Source organism: Chanodichthys erythropterus, chromosome 19 (assembly GCF_024489055.1).
Source record: "Chanodichthys erythropterus isolate Z2021 chromosome 19, ASM2448905v1, whole genome shotgun sequence".
Lineage (NCBI taxonomy): Eukaryota > Metazoa > Chordata > Actinopteri > Cypriniformes > Xenocyprididae > Chanodichthys > Chanodichthys erythropterus.
In genome coordinates, this window is record NC_090239.1 from 20,981,936 (window position 1) to 21,005,044 (window position 23,109).

Below are 23,109 nucleotides of genomic sequence, written 5' to 3' on the forward strand. Positions count from 1 at the left end.
AATTTTTCAAAAACACATTACAAAAAAATAAAAATTTAAAAATGAAAAAATAAATAAATAAATAAAATTGAACAAATATTTTAAATTTTTTCCGATTGCATTTATTTTGAGTACTGTATACTATACACAGTAATAATTTTTTTTTTTTTAATTTTTGAAATGTTATTTTATGTTTGTGCTTTTGGAATCTTTACTATTTCTTAAACAGGCTCATTTTGAGCACAAAGTATGCGATATCTGCAAATGTAATTGTTGCAAGTGTAATTGTTTACTTAATTATTCTTATCAGGGTGTACTTTCACCGATATGGTATAGTTCAGATGTGTGTGTGGGATTTACTGCATTATGATGATGAGGACATTTAAAATTGTGTGCAAAACAATGTCTCTCGCAACCTGCTCAGGCCCTGTTATAGTAAAAACGTACAAACAGTATTGATTTAATTGATCATAAATAGTGTGTGACTGCTTGAAACCGATAACGGTGTCTCTTTTGATAAGTAGTAGTGCTCTGCTCTCGTCCAGGTTAAAAGGTGCAATCGATGAACATTTTTTGTTATATTAAATAATACGATGTCCTACATACCCTCGTGCACCCTATTCGCGGCTCGTGCAGACATCATATGTCATCAGCGCGTTCCATGCATGAAGCACCACAAACAAACAGCAGCCACATTTACAGTTCTTACTGAATCAAAACAACTAGCTTATGCTGCGTTCAACCTGTGACATTCTAACCAGAGCTGTTCCCATCCTCAGACTCCAAATTATGTGTTTCCCTGTCAACAGTATCAACACCGAAATTAATCTGCAGCAGTCAGGTACAAGCTCTCTAAGTTGTTTACGTTCATTATTATTGTAATGTTATGTGCTTTGAGACATGAGATAGTTTAACAGCGTCTCTTGTGACTTTGCAGAAAGCAGCTGTGTTCAGTGTTTTGGAGGAGGCATTGCTTTGGACGGCGTTTTGCTAGGAGAGTGGGACTGTATGCTTTCAATGCTAGCAGGCTAACGTTAGCATTTCCCAGATCACCTACTGCACCTTTAAGATTTTCAAAAAGTAGCAGCATGCTACAAACTAATCGGCATAGTTTGCTGCCCCCTCTGTTGGTGAATATAATTAATACATGATTTCTCTTATAAGAGAAGACTTTGCTGGTTGGGTTTTTTGCAAGGTATTTGTGATCGTGATATAAAACAGAGACATTTATGGGGACAGGGCACCCCAAACCCAGGAATGTCCTCTGAAAATGGGGGCGTCTGGTCAACTTACCTCATTAAATTAAATCAAAATGTCATAACTGAAGAAAACAACAAAATTCTCTCTGGTGATGCAGGCAGGACTTCTCCAATCATTTAAAGAGTTAGTTCACCCAAAAATGAAAATTCACAAAGATGAAAATACTCACCCTTTGAGGCATCCTAAGTGTATATGACTATCTTCTTTCAGACGAACACAATCGGAGATATATTTAAAAATATCCTTAGTCCTTGTTGTGAATGGGGGGCTACATTTTGAAGCAAAAAAATAAATAAAAAATGCATCCATCCATAATAAATGTAACCCATACAGCTTTCAGGGGGGTTACAAAAAGGCTTTCTGAAGCGAAGAGATAGGTTTTTGTAAGAATATTTAAAACTTTATTAACTATAATAACTAGCTTTCGGCAGACGGCCGTACGCATCGTTTTGCGGTGGAAGAGTATCCTCTGACCTGATGCACAACGTGATGATGAACACGGAAATGCAGAGGATAGAGCAAAACAAAACAAAACAAAGGTCATGAATTAGAAGTCTAAAACGATAATTTTTAAAGAGAATATAAGGAGCTTCAGATTGTTGCCCAGCCCTATTTGTTGACAATATTCTTTTTTTACGGAATATTGCAGTATTTATTATAAATGTATACTTTATATTTATACTTGTATACTTTGTAATCTTTAATCAAAATAACTTCCTCTCCCTCTTGCAGCGACATCCCTTACCGTGCTTATCGGCATGAGGGCGGGACAACCTGTCACTCACATTAAATCACAGCAATAGTAAACCACAATGATCCACGATCCAGAGGTTAAAAGAGTACCTGAAAACCATTCTTGAGTAAAAGTACAGATAACTTACAGTGAAAATGACTCCATTACAAGTCACCAATTCCAAGATGACTTGAGTAAGTCTTAAGAGTATCCCATTTTAACAGTACTTAAGTATTTTACTTGTACTATTTTACTTAATACATAAAAACATTCCCGTGCACATAAGAAACAGTTGATTTGTAAGATGAGAAATGACAAATTTTCTTAAGTCAAAATTGAACACCTCATAATTTCAATAAATCAAGGTCAATACAACAGCCTCTTAAATATCTACAAACTCTAAAGTCTCAGTTAAGCTCAAGTGCACAAAAAGGCCATAAGTAAACCAATATCCTTCAAAAAGGTCTCTTCAATACAGTGGATAAATAAAATGTTACGTAAAATTAACCGGTCAAAGTCTACTTGCACTTGCTACTGTACGTGTTGGTTTCAGCCTCATCACCGGCTGCATGTCTTCATCTAATAAATCAAACACGATTCAACAACATTCAGCAACTACCTGCTAGTGCACTCCAATTCACGTAAAGTAACTTTGTTGACAAGTTTGAGTGAGTAAAGACAAAATGCACAAGACATAGTAGTCAATGCCATTAAATGGCAATATCGCTTCTTTATAGCACAAATAAACTGCTGCAGAAAAAGTTTGGTGCCATGCAAAATGTCATGTGCAATTGCATTACTCATCACAAATGAGTACATATACTTGTTCAAAAATGTAGTCAAGAGAGTAAAAGTTGCTAATATCTTTGATACTCAGTAGAACTACAAAGTAGCCAAAAAGATACTTGAGTACAGTAACTAATTACATTTACTCAAATACTTTACACCAATGCACTGATCCAATCAATTTCTGATGGACAAAATCAAGTCCTGCCCTACAAGTCCTTTTCTTGTTTTGCTTGAGAAGCTGTTTCACTCAATAGGGAAGACTATTGCAACTTGCGTTTCATGTTGACTTTAAACAAAATGTTATCACGTGCATTAAGGACAGCACCCAATGCCATGAAGCAACTTGAAATTTTCCACAGTGATGACATGCAAGCACACATCCACAAAAAGGTTTGTTTTCAAGGTCACATTAATTTCACCTCAGAAAGTGAAAAGTATATTAGTGCAAGTGTGACCTGTGTTAGTGTAAAGTGCAGAGATCACAAAGTGCAGATAAAATGTATTACTTACTCTTCTCTGATGACAGCCACCCTCCCTTTACTGACAGTGGAAATAAATGAGTATCATACAACAAGTTGACCCCAAACATTCATCTGGAACATTCTCTTCATCCCCATTCACCTTGCTTGTTTGGAACTGTTTTCCTCATAGCTTTTTTTTAAAGGATATCATGAAGTGAAATCAGTACCAAGAAGGGACAATAATGCTTTAAGCATATAGCACTAATATCTCTCTTAAGCATAAGAAATGCAACCCAAATGATGTCTGCTTTTAGGCATTTTTTTTAATGAACAGCATTTTGTTTGTCATATTTTGTCTAATAACCACAGGAAATAAAAGGCTAAATTTAAAAAGGAAACGTTTTTAGAAAAATTTTAAAATGTTGCGAGCTACATACATAAAATATTTACAAACATTTCCAGTGTTAATAAAACAAATATGAATTGTTCAACAACATTTATGTATTAAACAAGTAAAATATGACAATTTAGAAAAAAAGTAAAGCAAAATAACTTATATTACACGTGGCCATCAAATTAACATCTCTTGGCAGTTCTTGTTCTGAGTTTTCTCTTGATTATGAGGTGATCGCTCTCTTTATCATCTTCACTGCTTCCAATGACCTGTAAAATGATTTTGTGGATTTAATACACATTCACCTGGCAGCCTTGCTGCAGTTTTAATGCCTTTAAAAACCTTTTAAGACCTGAAAAAATAAATGGAATACTGCACCTCCATACCACAGCAAACTTCTCAAACAACATATGTATCATGTATAAGATTTATTTTCTTTTTCTTTTAAACATTCAGCAAAGCCTTAGAACTTAGCTTTAAATACTCGTTTTAATAATAAAAGTTTTAAATAATCAAACTTAATGGCAAATATGGAAGAATAATATTTAATTATAAATATAAATATTAATCATATTAAAAATTGAATGTGGCGCAATGGAGTTTTTTTTTTTTTTTTTTGAAAGCATAATGTTAACGTGGTAATGTTAGTGTTTCAATATACTGTGAAACTTTTAACCAAGTATTTTTTACATACCTTTTTAATGTTTAATACATCTAGTGCCCATTAGTTCAGAGTAGGGTGAATTTAGGATGATTGGGACACTTTTTCCAATTCATCTCAATGGCAGAAACACTACTTACAGGATGAGAGGGGATGTCCAGTGGGGAGGAAACGTGAGTCTTGAAGAGCTTTCGTTTGGATCTCTTTGGTTTGTTGTTTTCAGAAGCATTTGGCAGTTCAGGAGATTTCACATTCACCATGCTCATGATTTTCTTGGCTGAAGAGGAAGTTAAAGGTTTGGTCATGCTGAGATACAGTATGAAACACTGAGAGCTCCAATCGATATCATTGAGTGTAAAACTAAGAGCCAGAGCTAACCTTTGCTCCCAAAGAGGGTTGGAGAGCTCTGGATGAAGTCACCAATCTTTTGGAGGGCTCCGTCTTTTTTACCTTTCATGCTGCCAGGAGAGTCTTTCTGCTTTAATTGACTCACCTTTTTTCCTTGCACTGCGGGAGTCTGGTAAGGTGCAAAAATATGATCAAATAAACATTACAGAGACAGAAGTAAGATATCACAGGTATACCATATTAATAGACAAAAAAGTCACCTCAACAAACTGCAAGTTTTCCCTGTTGTTCACCTTCAGCCGTCGGTTTTTCCGATTTTCTGACTCCACTGAGTTCTGGAACAACAGCAAAAACACACAATACAAATTATATGATTTTGTGTTGTATTACATGTAAGGATGTCAAAATGAATGTGTTAGCACATGTGATTAATTCAAGTTGTTTAATTAATGTAATTAAATTTGATAAGGATGTGATATCTAAAAATAGACTGGAAGATTATCGCAGTAGCTGTAACACAAAGATTCTCTTCGCAGTTAATTTATTTATAAATCCACCCTTTTAACAAAAGTAAACTTATTTGCATTTTTTTATTATTGTGAAACATAATTATCATCATCATTAAATTACTGAATGTGTCAACTATGTATATATAGATATTATATATAGAAATTTACTTGACTTTTCCTGATGTGAAAATGACTTAAAAATCCCTGCTATTTCCAGGATTGTGGGAACCTAGATTGTTTAGGAAATGTTATCTGTATACCTGCATCTCTGGGCTCTTTCTCTTTCTGGCTGTACGTCGGAGTTTGATCGTGACAGACTCTTCTTCTCCCGGTTTCCTGACATTAATTCGGTCAGGTTTAAGTGGTGTAAAGCTGATTTCTAGCTCAGGTTTGGGGAAGCGCTCATCTCTGAGGCTCTTTGTGGAAAGGACAGAGGAGTCCAGTACTGCAACCTGCTTTGAGTGATCACCAACACATATTATATATGCACAGTAACCAATTATCATACAGACCAGAACTATGCCCATCTCTGCAAGTGCTAATACTTCTTAAAAGCTGCATGCATTTTGCATTAATATCACTTTACTGACCTCTTGTGTTGGACTAAATGAATCGCCTTCATTCTTTGTCTTCATGTTTGAAGTCTGTTTAGGACTGTCAACTTTCTGGGTAGCAGAAGCAGCCAAATTACCTTTTTCCCTTGGTAATTTAACAATGGTATCCTGCTTTTCATTATTTGGTGAATTTGAGCAAATATTTGGATTCTGAAAGAAGAGTTCATTTAATTAATTAAATAAATGATCTCTTACTGTACCGGCCAACCTTCTCTCTAGGTAGCGTTATCAACCATAAAAGAAAATTATAGTGATCCAACAAACAACTAGTTGATAGTTGTAACCTGTTATATACTCTTAAAGAAGGTGCATCATCAAAATGAATGCTGTTTAAAGCACCGCCCCTTACAGCAATACACATTGAGATGGACATCACTGGACTTGCATCAGATCTTACGCTGTTTTTAAGACGTCTTTTCAAGTTAAAAATAGCCTAACATATTTTAAAAAAGCACCCAAGACCTCTGGATTCTGCTTCACTTCATCATGCCTTTGCTAAAAAACATTATATGAACAAAAGTACACTCAATTTCGTCAGATGATCCTGTCCCCAGTTGATTTATACAGGGCTTAGGTAAGACTGATTAGTGAATTAATCGTTTAAGAAACCGAAAAAATTAAGAATTTTGCGCATTCCATTTTTCTACTGTGCTATTACTGTCCTACTGGAATCCTATCATTCCTCCTGTTGGCAGGTCACTCGAATCACAGAAGTGATATTAACTCAGAAACCTGCTGTGTAAATAAATTACTATTCTGAGCTAAATCCTGCCCTCAAGCCTGTGAAAAAGAAAATAACAAGGCAGGGTGAGAGAGATGGAAATGCTGATCCTATTACCAGCTCCAGCTGCAGCCTGTCCTGTTGGTTGCCTTCTAGTTGCCTTGTTGCCTGGGCCGCTCTCTTTTCTTCCCCCATGTCTGCCTCATCCAGCCCCTTTCCTTGCTCCTCATTAGGCTGCTGAAACATCAAAAGAAATTATTCTACTGCTGCCAAAAAGGAAAAGTCGGAGAGATTAAAGACTTCCAGGTTCTTACCTTTGTGCTTTCTGCAGGTCTGCAGGCTCTCTGTTCCTCTTGCTGGGGTTTATCAGAGAAACCAACTCTTGGTTTCCGATACATCTCCTGCAGTTTTGCAAGATCTGAGAGGAAAAAGAGATGTTTGTGGTGTTAAGATTACGTTAGAGGTGAGACGTTGTTAAAGTGTAACTGAACTAGTGTTACCATGAAACCAGAAATTCAGTAGATGATACCAATACCAGGGAATTTTCACAATTCTCAATGCAAAATGCAATCCATTCTTCAATGTCATTTTATGCTCCAGAAATCATTCTAATATGCTGATTTGAAGCTCAAGAAAAGTTTATTACTATTTTTTAATATTATTCTTATTATTATCAAGGTGTACTGCTTAAGATTTATTTGACATTTTTTTCAGGATTACATTTATATAGCGCTTTTCTGGGTACTCAAAGCACTTTACATATAGAAGGGGGAATCTTCTCAACCACCACCAACGTGCAGCATCCACCTGGACGATGCGACAGCAGCCATATTGTGCCAGAATGCCCACCACACATCGGCTTATTGGTGGAGAGGAGACTAGAGTGATGACGCCAATCAGTATATGGGGATGATTAGGAGGCCCTGATGAACAGAGGTCAATGGGCAAATTTGGCCAGGATGCCGGGGTTACACCCCTACTCTTTTCGAAGGACATTGTATTCACCAACTATAAATGAATACTGCTAATACTGAAGAAAGACAAACATTTTTTTTGATTGATTTGGTAATAAACAGTGCTGTCAATCGATTAAAAAAAATTAACTAATTAATCACACATTTTTTCTGTAATTAATCATGATTAAAAACATTGGGGTTTTAATATTTTTTTATTCTAATAATTTCACAATTACTCTCCAAATTAATGTAGAAACAACTTAAAGACAGTATATTTTAAATATGTTTAATGGCATCTTTTTATGAATGAAGGCAATTATCACTGATACTAATACTGGTACTGATGTTTTTATGAAATTGATTTTTTAAAAACATTAATTATAGACATTCAACATTACAGTATAACTGAAAGCTATCAATTTCATCATTTATTAGACTTTTAAAAAATAACTTTTAATTTAAGTGAACTTAAAACAATTTTCGCATAAACCCATTATAATAAATGTCATATTTACCTGTGGCCTTCCTACCTGTTTAACAGTAATTGAATAAAGAAATTGAATAAAGTTATCAAACACCTTTACAGTATTCACTGCATAAATTATAAATATAAATTAATCCTTATTAAAGCTAGAATTGTCTCTGTTACCTTTGTTCTTTGATTAACATTAATTACAGACATCACAGCAATTGGTTTATTTGGCTGCTGTGACTTTAAGACCTGACGCTGACTTTATTCAATAGTGATGGGCGATATCAAAACACTGCTTCATGAAGCTTCGAAGCTTTACAAATCTTTTGTTTTGAATCAGTGGTTTGGTGTGTGTATCAAACTGCAAAAGTCACGTGAACCACTGAAATTTCGAAATGTTTCGAAACTCTTATGACGTAACAAAGCCTCATTTACTGAAATCACGTGACTTTGGCAATTTGATACATGCTCCGAACCTCTGATTCGAAATCACTAGGTATTGCCCATCACTAGATATTGTTGAATAAAGTTATTTTAGGGTTTTTTGGCACACAAAAAGTATTCTTGTCGCTTCATTACATTAAGGTTGAACCACTGTAGCCACATTAACTGTTTTAAATATGTCTTTTGTACCTTTCTGGGTATCTGAAAGTGTTAGTTATCTTGCTGTCAATGGAGGCCTCACTGCTGATTTTATCAAAAATATCTTAATTCCAAAGATGAACGAAGGTCTTACGGGTGTGGGATGACATGAGGGTGAGTAATTAAAGACAGAATTTTCATTTTTGGGTGAACTAACCCTTTAACTACTATGTACTAACATTTAAATGAATCATTTGATACAATGCACTTGTTTTGTACATACAAGGTTTTACATTGTACTTGTGTTTTTAAAAATACCTGCATGTAAATACATCTGTAAATAATTTCTTTAATTACATTTATAATTACACTGTCTACCCATACCTTACATTAGTTCACTTTCAAATGAAAATTAGCCCAAGCTTTACTCACCCTCAAGCCATCCTATGACTTTCTTCTTCAAATGTATTCAACATATGAAGAAAGTGTAAAACTCTTGCAGTTCACAAAGCTTACGCTACGTCCTACACCTTCCCTCTTCAACTTACGGAAAAAGTGTAACTGACACGATGCCAGTTTACACTTTCTTTGTAACTTGAATAAGGAAGGCAGTCTGGCGGAAGCTAGATATTTTACTTCATAACAAATAAGTAATAACATGTAATAAATAAGGATTTTTTTTTTTTTTTTTTTTTTACACAAATGCATCGCTTTGCTTCACTTCAGAAGGCCTTTATTAACCCCCCAGAGCCGTATGGAGTACACATTTATGATGGACAGATGTGGATGAAAGCACTTTCTTCAGCTCATACTCATTGATCCCGTTCACTGCCATTATAAAGCTCGGATGCGTCAGGATATTTATTAATATTTCTCAGATTGTGTACATCAGAAAGAAGAAAGTCATATACACCTAGGATTGCTTGAGGGTGAGTAAAGCTTGGGCTAATTTTCATTTGAAAGTGAACTAATCCTTTTACCCACCTTTAAACCTACCCATACCACCAAACCTAACCTTACCCGTATCCTACCTCAATAGCAGCAAAAGTGTTTTGCAATACAATATGTACATTTTACTTATTTTTTAATGCAAGTACATAGTAATTAAGGCTACCTAATATAAAGTGGGACAAATGGTTTAAAAGCATTTGCATGAATAAGAGTGTAATCATATAATGTAACACTACCCAAATTATAATAGAAAAAAACAAAAAACAAATGCAGTGTTAACTGAGTTAAATATTTTTAACAAGTTAAAATGAAATAATTAATTGCATGCGTTACAGTCCTAGTAATAAAATAACAGTAATTTTGCAATCCATACAATGAATCTTACTGACTTCTTATAGTGTGTTGTCTAGTAGAGATTTATAGGAATAACAATTAGAACAAACTCAGTCACCTTCGGTTATGGATTCATTCTCATTCAGTCTGGCCTCCAGCAATTCCTCCTCATCTGTCTGTGTGCACACTTTATTTAAGTTTACACACGTCTCCTCAATCAGCTTCTGCTCAGCCAAAAGATCTAGAAGCAAAATCAATCTTATTAAGGACAAAACGTAAGCCGATTTTGTTAACACCAAACAGTATTGTGGAAAAAGGGTATAAATAAAAAGACACATAGGTTACCTTGACAGGTTGTTTTGAAAGGCTGTATGTTTTCTTCTTCTATTACATGGTTTGACTGCACCTGTGAGTGAAAGGAAGTGGAATAATCCAGCATCTAAGACCTGATAACATCACAATCTGAACAAAGCTTAAGGAAAGTGCAGCACTCACAGTCTGCAATGGATCAATAGTTTGCTCCGTGCTGCTCAATCTGTGTCCAGCCTGATCCCTCATCTCCTCCGCTTCACATGGTCTCTGCTGAAACATTTTGTTTTTTTCACTCAAGATCAAAATCTGAGGGAATAAACAAAGCACTATTTAAAAAAAAAACTTGTTTAAATCACATAAGGCACACTAACAACAGACAAAAGTGGTGATTTTACCAACCTGTTTCTCTAACTGTTCTTTCTGCAAATTAGCCTCACATAACTGATCACTGACATCAGATCGCTCCCTCTCCACCTGCTGCAACTTGCAACTCATAATCTTGATTTTATCAAGTCCATCAGTCACAAGTTCTCTTGACCTGTAACAAGACCAAAACAAGGTCATTCGGATCAGCTGTTTATTAAACAATTTTTCTAATTTCCATGCTTTACCAACTAGAAATAAATAGAAATGAAAAGAAAAGAGTATTCATGCAAGATCTAATGCATATTAAACAAGACGCTCAACAGAATTGAGGACCTACTTTTAGTGTAATCAGAAAGTTTGGATAAGAAATGAGGACTTACTTCAAAAGCTCTTGGGCTTTGATTTCTAGTTCTGCATCTTTATGGGCCAGATCATTCTCCATTGCAGTTATTTTCCTCTTGGCCTCATCTCTTGCCTTAGAGATCTCATTTTCTACAATCGCTCTCACTACATTCAGAACCTCCTCATGTTGGTTCAGTTTGCTCAGCGTTTGCATTAATTTTTCCTGCAGAGTTTTCCAGCAATCATCTCTGGAGTCTTGCTCTTGTTCTTCCTTCCTCCCCTGCTGATGTTTCAGAGCGGTCAGCTCTTCCAGGAGTTCAGAGTTGCTTCTTATTTGGGCCATGACAAACTTTTGAGCTTCATAACGGCTCAGTAGGTTCTGGTATTCCTGTGCCTGGGCATCTCGCTCATATTTAAGCTGTGTGCAGAGCTCTTCCAGCTGGCTCACGTTCGCTCTGCTCTGGCTGACCTCCTGCTCCAGGTCACTGATCTGTCTGCTCTTCTCCTGAGATAACTCCACCATCCTCTCACATTCAGCTTCGTTTTTGTCATGCGAGAGCTGGCGGGCACTGAGTTCTTGACGCAAATGATCTGCCTCCGTCATTAAGGATTCAATGGTTTTGGACTGACTGCAAGACTCTGCTTGATGTTGCTTAATCAGAGCTCTGGTTGCATCAAGTTTTTCTGAAAGCTCACTGGCCATCTTTGTCTGAGTGCTCAGTTCCATCTGGATAGTTTTGAGCTTTGAGCTCATCTCATTGGCTGCCTGCTGAAGAACATGTAACTCATTGGCAAGAGCCTTATTCTCATTTGTGACTTTGCTGACCTCTGCTCTCTCCATCGCCACAGTGGCTTCATGTGCACGAGTCAGCTCTGCCAGTCTATCAGAGAGACTGCACAGGTTTTTTTCAAGTGAACAGTTCTCAAGGTTAAGTTCATTCAGCCGGTCATCTTTCATTTTCAGTTCTTGCAGAAGCTGTCGAGTTTCTTGACTTGTCATTTCCTCCTCTCTAGGTTCAGAGTCTTCATTCAGCAAACACTTGCAGTTGTTTCTGAAATGTAGGATTTCTTCTTTGATATTATTAATTAAGTCCCTCTGTACATGTGAAAACAAAAGAAAAATCATGGGTCATTACAGTCCAAAATGTATAACTTACTGTATTTTGTATGCATGACCTCATAAAAGTTAAAGGAAAGCCATTACTTTTGCTTTGAACACAACAGGAGAATTTAAGAATGTTAAAATTTTCTTTTAAATACATTGATAGTTCACAGTGACCATGTCTGTCAAACTCTAAAACAAGACAAAAACACCATAAAAGTTCACACAACTACTACTGGATTTTCAGTAGGGTTGGTAATCGAAAAACGATTCTAATTTTAGAATCCGATACTTAAGGTCAGGAAACAGATACTTGTTATAAAATAAAATTTCTGAATCCACTTATCCACTTCCTGTGAGCATTTGAGCAGAACTGAATTTGGCATGCAAATACTGAATTGAGTTCTCTTTCGCATCTTCTTGCGCTTGAATGGACAAATACACAAAATTGTCAAAATATCCCAATGAACACAGTTGGTTATGTCTTAAGTGAACATAAACAGATGAGAAACAAAACGCATGTGTAACAGTTTATTGGATCCATGCATTTGGTCTTGAAGTGACAGCAGCCTAATAAACCTGCTGTTGTCTGTGTCATTACTGTTAATCAAAGAACAAAAAAAGAAAAAGAAAATCACTCACTGATTTGACTGAATAACTTTTGTAATTTTATTAAGGATTCATCTATACTTTATTTATAAAAAGAAAACCATGCAGTGTTATTTTACACTTGATTTTAATTTCTGAACTTTGTTCAGTTGTATTTATTAGCGCTATTGCTAATTTGCTTATTTGTATTACTGACTGTATACTTGTCTTTAATAATGTTTGAAATTTATATTAGTTTATTAGTTGGTTGTTCTCTAGGCTGCAGATTTTTGTTCATGGCATTTAGCTGCAAGTTTGTTTTGCAAAAAGACAATAAATATGTTTGATATCTAAATGTTTGACTTTTTTACCATATTGGAATCGAAACTAGGAATCAAGCAGAATTGGAATTGTTGTCGCTAAAATTCAAATGATACCCAAACCCCTACCCTATTTTTCAGTCAAAGTTTACTTTTTCAGACACAAAGCTATTGAATGAATTATTTTGAATATATATAGTAAAAATAAGCAATATGAGCTAAGTTTATGTCCTTTTGGATTTTGACAGATCCTGGTCACTATAAACTCTTGTTGGTTGAACAGAAGCTACTTAAATTCTCCTTTCGTGTTCACAGAAAAAGGTTCACAGCCTACAGGTTTGAAATGAAATGAGTAATGATGACAGAATTTTCATTTTCAGTCAGTCCTATTTGTAGGGCACCACTATTTCTCAGAGATTATTCCATGAAGAGAAAGCCTGACTGAACTGGTCAACATGTATAGTTTGGGGTCAGTAAGATTTTTTTTTTCTTATGAAAGAAATTTATATTTTTATTTAGCAATGATTTCAAATAAAGGATGTGTATAATTGGTAGGGTGGGAATCTTTAGGCACCTCACGATCCAATCCGATTCTGGGAGTCACAATCCAGGTTTCTTATTGGTAAGAATTATTTTATTTATAATTAATATAGGCTTAAATGAAAATATTCTGACAGTGAGACTTGGTAACCACACGTAGAATCATACATGGCTACTCACTACTATCACTGTCAAATGATACTATATTATGATATGTTATATAGGCCTATAAAAACCGCCTAAATGCAGGTAAAAACTATACACACCTTCACAAAGAAATTAATTATATATTCCCCTACCCACCTAATAAATATATTGCAATATAAATGGCTACAACATGGTATTCAATATAAATATTCCATATTTCCACAATCCATGGTAAATTACTACAGTTAATTCATGGTAAATGTTTGTGAGTGTGGTGATTTGGGGATTTTAAAGTCTTCTATCTTCATTCATGGCACGTTTCTCCTGTTTTCCTCATTGTTGGGAATGTTGAGGCTGTTTCATCCGATTTAAAACTAGTTTAATCATTGAGTGTTTTGTGGTTTGTAACCGAGATGTGTATGTTGAATTGAAACGTTGCAACACTGTTTTATAATGTTGACTGGGAATAAACGCTGCTCCTTTAAGCTTTGGTTCCGTTATCCACTGGGCCATGCTGCGTAGCGCTAAGTAAACTAGTGAAACGACGGAAAACAGCGCTATTTGTTCTGTATTTGTTGTTACTGACCGAGAAACAACTACAGATGATTCAGTGACAGAGCGGTCCGAACGAATCCAAATCATTTCAGATAGTTATGCAAGCGTGTTTGGCCAATTCACAGAAATACGGGACACACATAATACCTGCTGAAATATTCACATGGAAAATGTTTCTCAGGTCAATCGGAAGAGCATGCATGGTACGAATAGTGCAGCTGCAGCTGCCACTGCGGCCACCCAACCTGATCACGAGAATGAGTAACAATAGTATGTACATGTAATCTCGTAGAAAATGTACACCTAAATGAGTTTTGGCGTGCATATGATACGCAATTTATGGTGTGCATATAATACGCTTGGTAGTCTTGGGTAGGATTAGTGGTGTGGGTATCCACGGGCTGGATGAAGATGACTGGAGGGCGGGACTTGGCCCGCGGGCCGCCAGTTAAATAGCCCTGCCTTAAGACATCTAATTGACTCCGTTTACATTAATTTTGCATCATAAAAGCATTTTGAGATGCAAGTAGGCTACATTTAAACACTTAAACGGAGTCGCACATAGCCACTTGCGCAAGTGCCCTTCACAAATTGCACGTGGAAATTGAAAGCTGCCTTCTGTCAGTGAGTTTCAAATTTCTAAAATATAAGCCCATAGCACTACAAACAACATAAACGATGCCTTCGTAGAGCATTTGTAAGGAAAATAGGCCTACCAGCGGGCGAGAACGCAAGCTACAAGTGCGTTTCTCTCACAGCGCATATCCTGTGCAATGATGAAACACTCAAGTGTCCGCGCAATGGGCGCGCATGTAATTCTCTCTAACTTTTCCAAACTGTATGAAAGATTATTTTATAGAACGTTCGAGTGGTGTGTGTATGAGAGGAAATGGAAACAAGCACAATACGGTTGTTTCTGACGATGCATGTCCACTAGCACGGAGCGAGTGTATTCAGTTCATTCTTATGGACGTTGAGCATCTTCAGGCTCGTGAGAGTGAAGCTCAACATCCATATGAATGAATTGAAAACGCTCGCGCTGCTCTGTGCCGGTGGACACACACTGTAAGCACACACAGCGTCATCTTGCAACTGCGGATAAAAATAAGCTCAGAATCGATCCAGAATCGTTGAAGAGAGAATCGTGATGCATCAATTTTTTCTCCCACCCCTAAGAATTGGTAAAGTATATAATAAACTTACATCTTTAGTAGTTGCCTCCACATTTTGATCCAAAGCAGTCTGTAATGTAGAGACCATGTCATCTTTCTCCTGGCAGATTAACATGAGTTCCTGACATCTCACTTTCTGGTTTTCATAATTCTAAAAAGAGGCAAACAAAAATATCAACACACAACAGAAGCCATGTAGTACATATAAATAATCAATTTACAACAACCTCTGATATTTAAAATAAAACTTTAGTTCATATTACCCTATTTGCCTGGAGAAGCTGGTCATTTGATTCCTGTGCCTGAACACACATTGCTTCAAACTCTGAAAAGAGAAATATAATTAGACTTATGTCACAAAACATTGAGTTTTCCCCTTTAAGGCAAATTAATATACCTTTAGTTTTAAGACTGAGAAGTTGTTGGCTTTTAAGAAGCTCCTCTTTCATCTCCTCCAGCTGTAATCTCAGATGACTGACTGTTCCAGGTGATTCAGGGACATTCGTCAGGCACATGTTTACTGCCTCTGCATCTCCCTTTATCTTAGCTAGATCATCTCGCATAGCTTCAATCATGCTGTCCAAAAGCTCAATCTTAGCCTCCTAGAATGTTGAGAAGGAAAACATTATATTTTCAAATACCATGTTGTCTGTTTTTAGTCTTTTCTTTCATAAACAGATATCATTATGTTCAAATGTGTGCCTTGATACAGGTATGGTAGATTACCCACTTTTGCTTTGTCTTTAACCTATAAAATTTGTCTAGATCTATTCAGTTATATCTACAGTCATAAAATTCTACCATTAAAGGCATAGTTCAACCAAAACTGTTAATGAACAGGCTTCTTTTTTGAAGCCTAAAAAATGTATCCATCCATCATAAATATAATCCATACAGCTCCAGGGGGTTAATAAAGGCCTTCTGAAGCGAAGCAATGGGTTTTTGTAAGAAAAATATCAGGCAGACGGCTGTACTCATCAATTTGCAGCAGAAGAATAACCCCTGACTAGGGTTGTAATGATATATCGGTATAGCATGTCAAATCATTTACATAATGACCAACGCAATCTAACAAGAGCAGCGAAAATTAGCGCTATGGCGCATATAAGCAGAGCTGGTGCTCATCGGGTGTGGGTGTGGGTTACAGGGGCATATATATATTATACATACATACACACACACATATATGGATAATGGATAATGTCTACATGGATAATGTCTTCCTATGGCATTACAAAGAAATTAATACAAGTGGAAAATATTTTCTCCCTTCTACCATACACTCTCTGTTGTCTGCAGTGTCAATTGTCAGCAACCATTGCAGCCATGTCGCAAAATGGGTATGGACATGCTTTTTTGGGGCGTAAAATAATGGTGCAAATACCAGTAAAATGACAAGCAAACATTAGTAAATAGCATTGCGTGATTCATTTAGATACTCTCCTCCCATAAATTTTGCGTCTGAAAGGGAAACTCCTACAAATGCATATGCAATAAGGTCAGCCGCAAAAACAACTCAGTCCATGCCTTTTCAGCGCTAATTTTGCACTGCATTTCTTTAGTAAATCCCAACAGTAGTATTTTAACACCAAACGAGGGTTTGTGCTGACACAAGCTATTAGTAAATCTGGCCCTACATGTTTTCTCCCCACTATAATAATAACTATAAGAATAACTTTTGCTGCTAAATTATCCAATAACCTAATTTATAATAGTATTTTTGCCATGGATTATGAATATAGCCTTCTCTTACTGTGGCAGTTTAAATCTTTGCAAATAAATATCTTCTGAAATTTGTTTTGACAGAGATGATTGGTTCTTTTCATTTTTCAATTCCTCAGAAAGTGGCCCAAGATGTTTTAAAAATCTTATAAAATATATTATATATTTATAAATCAATTTTGTACAGTGAACAAAACAATTGTCCAGACAAGATGATCACTAGAATATTATAGTAGTATTAATACTAAAGTCTTCTGATATCATTTTCAATACAATCAAAAACTGAGACGTAATATGTAAAGTTGCATTTGAATGAAATGAGAGAGCGCATTGGAGGTGATACAAGAGACATGGATGTGCGCTGAGTTTTAATGCATTGTCTTTCAAAGATGGTCATATAATTTAATGTTTATGCATTTAAAAAAAATATACATAGAGCTGCTAAATTTAAATTGTTGTTTGTTGATTTTCAAATATAAAACTGTGTTCATAAAAATGTTTTCATTGTGCATATCAGTTCTTCTTGAACATTTTCATCTCATTTTAACAAAACCTTAATAATATTGATAATCGTGATAATTTTGGTCACTATAATTGTGATTTGAAATTTTCATACAGTTCCACAGCTAGTTATTTTAGTTTATTAAGTTTTAAAAATTTTGTGCTCGTCTGAAAGAAGATAGTCATATACACCTAGGATGGCTTGAGGATGAGTAAATCATGGGGTCATTTTCATTTTTGGGTGAACTATCCCTTTAAAAACACACTCCATTAGATCCATCAGGTTTGAAGATTATGGGTTACAAGGAAGCTAAAGAAAGTTCAGGCCCTGAACCAAAATGATTGATGCAAACAGCAGAAATGCTGTTATAGCAGCTATAAACACAGGACAGTGTTTGTAGATTATGGAAAATGCACACAGGCTTATAACAGTGGGTATAAACTGCAATTGTCCTTATTCTTTTATATTATTACAATCATAACAGTGGGTGTAAACTGCACTTGTCCTTATTCTTTTATATAATTAGAATCATCTGCATTCACCTTTGCTGCATTCTCGTCAGTGCTAACAGTGGCCATTTCCCCAATAGTTCTGTTCACCAGATTCTTCAGTATCTCGAGCCTCCTTTCTGCTCTTTCCTCAACTATTTCTTTCTCTCTTTGGAGACGTTCACTGAAACATTGAAAAGCAGCAACATAAATTAGTTCATTTTCAATAAAATCAAAGAAAATTTCACAAAAAAATGAATTGCACCCATTCACAGTGTTGTGCTGCCTACATTGTCATAGTGCCCTATTCACTAAAAGAATTATGCAAATAAAAGAATGGCATAAACATGGCCAAAAAAAAAAAAAAAAAAAAAACCAACTCTGCTAAAAACAATTTGCACTGTAAAATTCCCCAACTGGCAAATATAATATATATCATCAGTTCACCACTATGATCAGTTAAATAGTGTTTGACTTACTTGTAGTCTTTTTCCATATTAGAAAACAGCTCCATAAACTCTGTGGTGACTTCTTCACGAATACGAGATTCCATAGTTAATTTTTCAGACTCCTCTTTGGACAGCTTCTCTTTAAGCTCTTCGATTTTCACCTGAAGCTGTGGCAAATATATCATATTAGTATTTCATATTGTTTAAAACAACACTGAAAACTATAAACATGAATTCATGAAAATTTAAAAGAAACCTTGAATACCTCACACAGCTCTTGACTTTCCGCAGCCTCTAGCACAGTGTTGTCCTCCATGCTCTCATCGCCACTCTCTACATCTTCCTCACCAATTTCTTCATCATCTCCATCCTCTTGCACATCCTCTAGACTCATCTCCCAGCCCATGAGTGAGCTTCTCCTGGTCCAATCCTTCTTGTCAGCATTATTAATTATCATGGACACATCTCTGGCAGATCTCTTGAGCACAATGCTAGGAGCTGGTTTAGGGTTGAGGACCACTACCTAAAAGGGAATAAAGTCAAAGCACAAAATAAATAAATAGCAAAGAATCAAAAAAATTTCTTTATTCAGTGCTTCTCTTAATATGAAGCTGTCAGTGTAAAAAAGAATAATTGTCCTTGCAGACCTTCTGAGCCACTGCTGAGAACTTAAGAACATTCAGGGTTTCATCGTACATTGAGGCACACTGGTTTATGTTGATGATCATGCAGGCTTTTCCACGACCACAGAAAAAACCCTGCAAATAATGTGTGAGCTTGCTCTCTCTGAAGGGGACGTGCTGATGAAACCTGCACAAAGAGACATATTAGTTTAGTTCCAAGGAAATTTGCATCTAATGCAGCCCATTAAACAAATTAATCGTTTTAAAAGGGGACACTGTCTCACTTGGATTGTGTTTGGTTGAGCCTCAGAGCATTGATGCATTTTCCCAGAGTTAACAAGGAAGTGTTGATGTTTCCAGCTTCTTTTAAACGGTCTCCTCGGTTCTGAGTCTTTGCACATCGCTCAGATCCAGCCAAATCACATAGTGAAAACCTTTAAAAATGAATCAGTTAATGAATAAATTACAGTGGAACAGTGGAGTAACAGTGGAGTGATTGAGGTCACCTACTCGCTTATTGTCTGAACTCGAGGAACACCCACATCTTCAATCCGCAAGATTCGAATGGAAAATATACTGTGGCTACGGAGAAAATGCATATTTTAATTTTAGATCACTTTAAAAGTAAGAAAATAATAATGAGAGTTACATATTAATGCTAAAGTGGTTTAAAATGAAGTACCTTCTGCTTGAGATGTTGTTGAGCTTTGTGGATGAGAAACTTTGATTTTTTCTTCCAATTTTCACAACTTTTAATGCTTCATCTACACTGTTAACCTGAAACCATTTTAGGTCTGGGAAAAAAATATTTAGACAAAATGTATAAATAACCAAATAACTATAGGTGTACAACCATAAAGATAATATCCTGACAAAGAACCAATATTTAATAAAATATTGAAATGTAAATATTTAATCATTATTTTAACAATTCACCATTACATTTTCTACACAGAATGAAACAAGTGAACTTTTAGGGGGCTTTCACAATGGCAGTTTAGTTACGAAACATGGCACGGTTTGCAAGAAAAATCGCTAATGTGAAAGCTGTCATGCGAACCTGGGAGCGCACCGGGGTACCGAATCTGAGACTACCTGAAGGAGGTGGTTCTGAGTTCAGTTGCATTCAAACTGTGGCGCGGTTCGCTTGAATATGAAAGCAACACGGACTTGGGTGCACACTTGTTCAGGAAGTAAAGTAACCTGCGCATGTAGGTTGATAGTATTGATGATTTACCTGGAGTGAGCCTGCAGTGTATTCGCACTTTGCGAGTGCAGTCAGAACGGTAAATGAATGGCAATCAGCTGTCTCCTCAAAATAGTCTGCTTGCAAACAGCGGAAAGCCATCTACGTGCAACAAGCATACAGTAAACCCAAGTGTCGTTTACTCTGCTGCCCATAATAGCAACAAATTAGTAAAAAAAACACAATTTACTGATCCGCGTTCTGTTTTCTATCATGCGCCATGCACACTTGTGATGACGTAAGATGAATGCAAACGCACCAGTGTTCGACAGAATCAAGTTGAGTGTGAAACCAGACCAACACAGCGGGGAGGAACCGGGAACAATAAATGCCTGGGCTAGGACCACAGCAAACGAGTCCAGTGTAAAAGCCCCCTTAGTCTTCTAAGTTATTTGGTTACCTTTGACAAAAGCATTGCCTTTAATATCTTGGGCTAGTCGCAAAACACTCCTTCTGTGAGAGCCATTTGAAACAAGATCAAGCAGATCATGGATGCTTTCATTGTAGATTTCACAAAAGGAGACCCACACTGAGTATTTAACATAAGAGGTCTCATCCAAACAGACACTGTCCCCATTCATGTCACTAGAAGTGGAGCCTGGAACAAGAAATCAATGTAAAGTGTAAGCTCACATTTACTGACACAATGCTCAAAGGCATAGAGAAAGACAAAACATTTGATAATGCTTACTTTCAAATGATGAACAACTAGAGCTGGACATGCTGGACAGCGTTTTTTGGGAGTCATTCTGATAAACATCAAGAAACAGCCATTATGTGAGTATTAGTAACATGCTTCTCTGTACTAAAAATGGTATATATATAAAAAAAAAATGTAACTATATATATATGTATATAAAAAAATGTACATCTTTAAATCGACGAAGAAGATTTCTCTTATTTGTAGCTTCCTCATCCTGCTGCTCTTTAGTCAGTCTCATAAAGTCGACACATCTGTGAGGTTTGATGTTATTTTGAGAATAAATTCTGCCTTCTATGCTGTTAAAGATCACATTCAATGACCTGGGTAGAATTCCACCATCTGATTCAGGGCCTATAACATAAAGGTAGCATAAATAGACATAAAAATGAGTTAAAATACACCTATACATACATTTTATACATAGATACATTACAAACATCTCATTCAAAATCAATACCAAGAAAAGTAAACGTCTTCCCAGCATTGGTAACTCCATATGTAAAGATCAAGGAATTCCCTCCCTCCAAGACTTCTTTCACAAGGCTTTTAGTTGTTCCATCAAATATCTGTCTTTGAGTTGTTTTTGGACCGTACACCTAAAAAAAATGAATTCAGCATTGTTACAGCAGAAACACTTAAAGAGTTAGTTCACCCAGAAATGAAAATTCTGTCATTAATTAATCATCCTCATGTCGTTCCAAACCCGTAAGACTTTCGTTCATCTTCAGAACACAAATGAAGATATTTTTAATGAAATCTGAGGGGTTTCTGTGCCTCTATTGACAGTCTACGCAACAACCACTTTCAAGCCCCAGCAAAGTAGTAAAGACATCATTAAAATAATCCATGTGACTCCAGTTTAACCTCAATTTTATGAAGCGACACAGTGCTTAAAAAGATCTTCATTTGTGTTCCGAAGATGAACGAAAGTCTTACGGGTTTGGATGGAATAACATGAAGGTAAGTAATTAATGACAGAATTTTTGAGTGAACTAGTGCTTTAATAACATTTTTCAAAGCCTGTTCACAATAAATGATAATGACTGTGGTGACTGTGGCCATCCTCCTTATACCTGTGAGAACTGAAATCGTTGTGCCAGCTGTGGGCCGAATCTCTCACTGTGTCTGGCTGTCAGAGATGCTCTAGGTGCCTTAAGAATCACAGTATCTGGAGGCTCGACTGAAATGCACTCCTGTTTGTAGAGATTTCAATCATAACAAATAACATTAGGGACACTAAAGTGATAGTTCAATAAAAAATGAAAATTCTGTCATCATTTACTCATCCTCATGTTGTTCCAAATAGTAAAATTGAATGGTTACTGAGGTTGTATTTCAACCTAACAATTTTTTGAAGATGGTTATACAGGTATTGGAACAACATGTGGTTTGTGGTGACAGAATTTCTCAAAAATGTTATTAAAATATTGTGAAACATCAGTTTAAAATGTTCAGGCACCTGTGATTGTCCTTCTGCTATCTCTGCGGAAGTGAACGGACGTACACGGAGATAGACCTGCAAATGCTCTTTTTCAAGCAATACGGAGTCCTGTTGGAAATAGAAATATGCAAAATAAAAGAATAGTTACAGCCTAAAAATCAGATTCAATGGCTTTTAACATGAGTTATGTATGGTAATAATAAATACCCTTGATAATTTGGAGAACTCGGAGAAGAGATCTTTCCTGAGGTCTTCAACCGTTATAGATCCAACTTTCTCAGGCTTGTGATTTAAACACGATTCCATCATCTTGAAAAAAGCCTATCAGATTGTTTGACGTTTAGCTAAACATCTTGTTATTATATGATAATACATATTTAAGTGGCTTCAAGCAAAGAAAAATAAAACAATAATGACGCAACGACCATTTAACGTGTTACAACGAGCTCATAATTGAGATGTTATCCTATTAAACTAAGAATCGATTTTGAATTACATGAAAGAATATTAAAATATTACCTATGTGTTTTCATTATCGCTAATTTCACTTACTTGTTATTATTTTCTTTTGTGTATCCCGTTTACATTGCTAACATGCTTCTTTCCTGCCGTCGCGGTTCTCTGTTCAAATCGGACCAATCGGAGAGCTCGCTACAGACGTAGCTCCGCCCCCAAAAGAGGAAATTAAATGATTTGTAGTTCTGGTTAACTGACAGGAGTAAGGAAAC

At 36.0% G+C, this 23,109-nt stretch overlaps 1 protein-coding gene across 4 annotated transcripts; it reads right to left on the reverse strand.

Annotated features, from left to right (window-relative positions):
* Positions 1 to 3,590: 3,590 nt before the first annotated feature.
* kif20bb (kinesin family member 20Bb) lies at positions 3,591 to 23,026 on the reverse strand. Of its 4 annotated transcripts, none has more exons than XM_067369256.1 (31): positions 22,934 to 23,026; positions 22,589 to 22,702; positions 22,400 to 22,489; positions 22,014 to 22,133; positions 21,398 to 21,536; positions 21,107 to 21,291; positions 20,929 to 20,986; positions 20,638 to 20,835; positions 19,674 to 19,785; positions 19,502 to 19,573; positions 19,276 to 19,425; positions 19,016 to 19,178; positions 18,634 to 18,891; positions 18,399 to 18,535; positions 17,974 to 18,103; positions 15,605 to 15,809; positions 15,471 to 15,532; positions 15,239 to 15,358; positions 10,822 to 11,879; positions 10,475 to 10,613; positions 10,259 to 10,345; positions 10,109 to 10,169; positions 9,882 to 10,004; positions 6,784 to 6,887; positions 6,587 to 6,706; positions 5,725 to 5,898; positions 5,395 to 5,589; positions 4,886 to 4,960; positions 4,656 to 4,794; positions 4,418 to 4,554; positions 3,591 to 3,885 (listed from the first exon to the last, which is right to left on the reverse strand). In XM_067369256.1, exons 2-31 carry the CDS (start codon positions 22,688 to 22,690, stop codon positions 3,799 to 3,801), a joined length of 4,800 nt encoding a protein of 1,599 aa, XP_067225357.1. In that variant the 5' UTR covers positions 22,691 to 22,702; positions 22,934 to 23,026; the 3' UTR covers positions 3,591 to 3,798. The 4 variants fall into 4 exon arrangements, with proteins under 4 accessions (XP_067225357.1, XP_067225355.1, XP_067225356.1 ...); XM_067369254.1 differs by having other exon boundaries at positions 6,587 to 6,703; positions 10,259 to 10,381; XM_067369255.1 differs by having other exon boundaries at positions 5,395 to 5,586; positions 10,259 to 10,381.
* Positions 23,027 to 23,109: the final 83 nt, after the last annotated feature.

Bases quoted from the DNA above. Each gene is read 5' to 3' on its own strand.
- kif20bb (XM_067369253.1), bottom strand. From the start codon at position 22,690: ATGATGGAATCGTGTTTAAATCACAAGCCTGAGAAAGTTGGATCTATA. The intron at 22,490-22,588 runs GTATTTATTATT...TATTTCCAACAG, and splicing joins AGTTCTCCAAATTATCAAGG to GACTCCGTATTGCTTGAAAA. The intron at 10,170-10,258 runs GTGAGTGCTGCA...TTTCACTCACAG, and splicing joins CTATTGATCCATTGCAGACT to GTGCAGTCAAACCATGTAAT.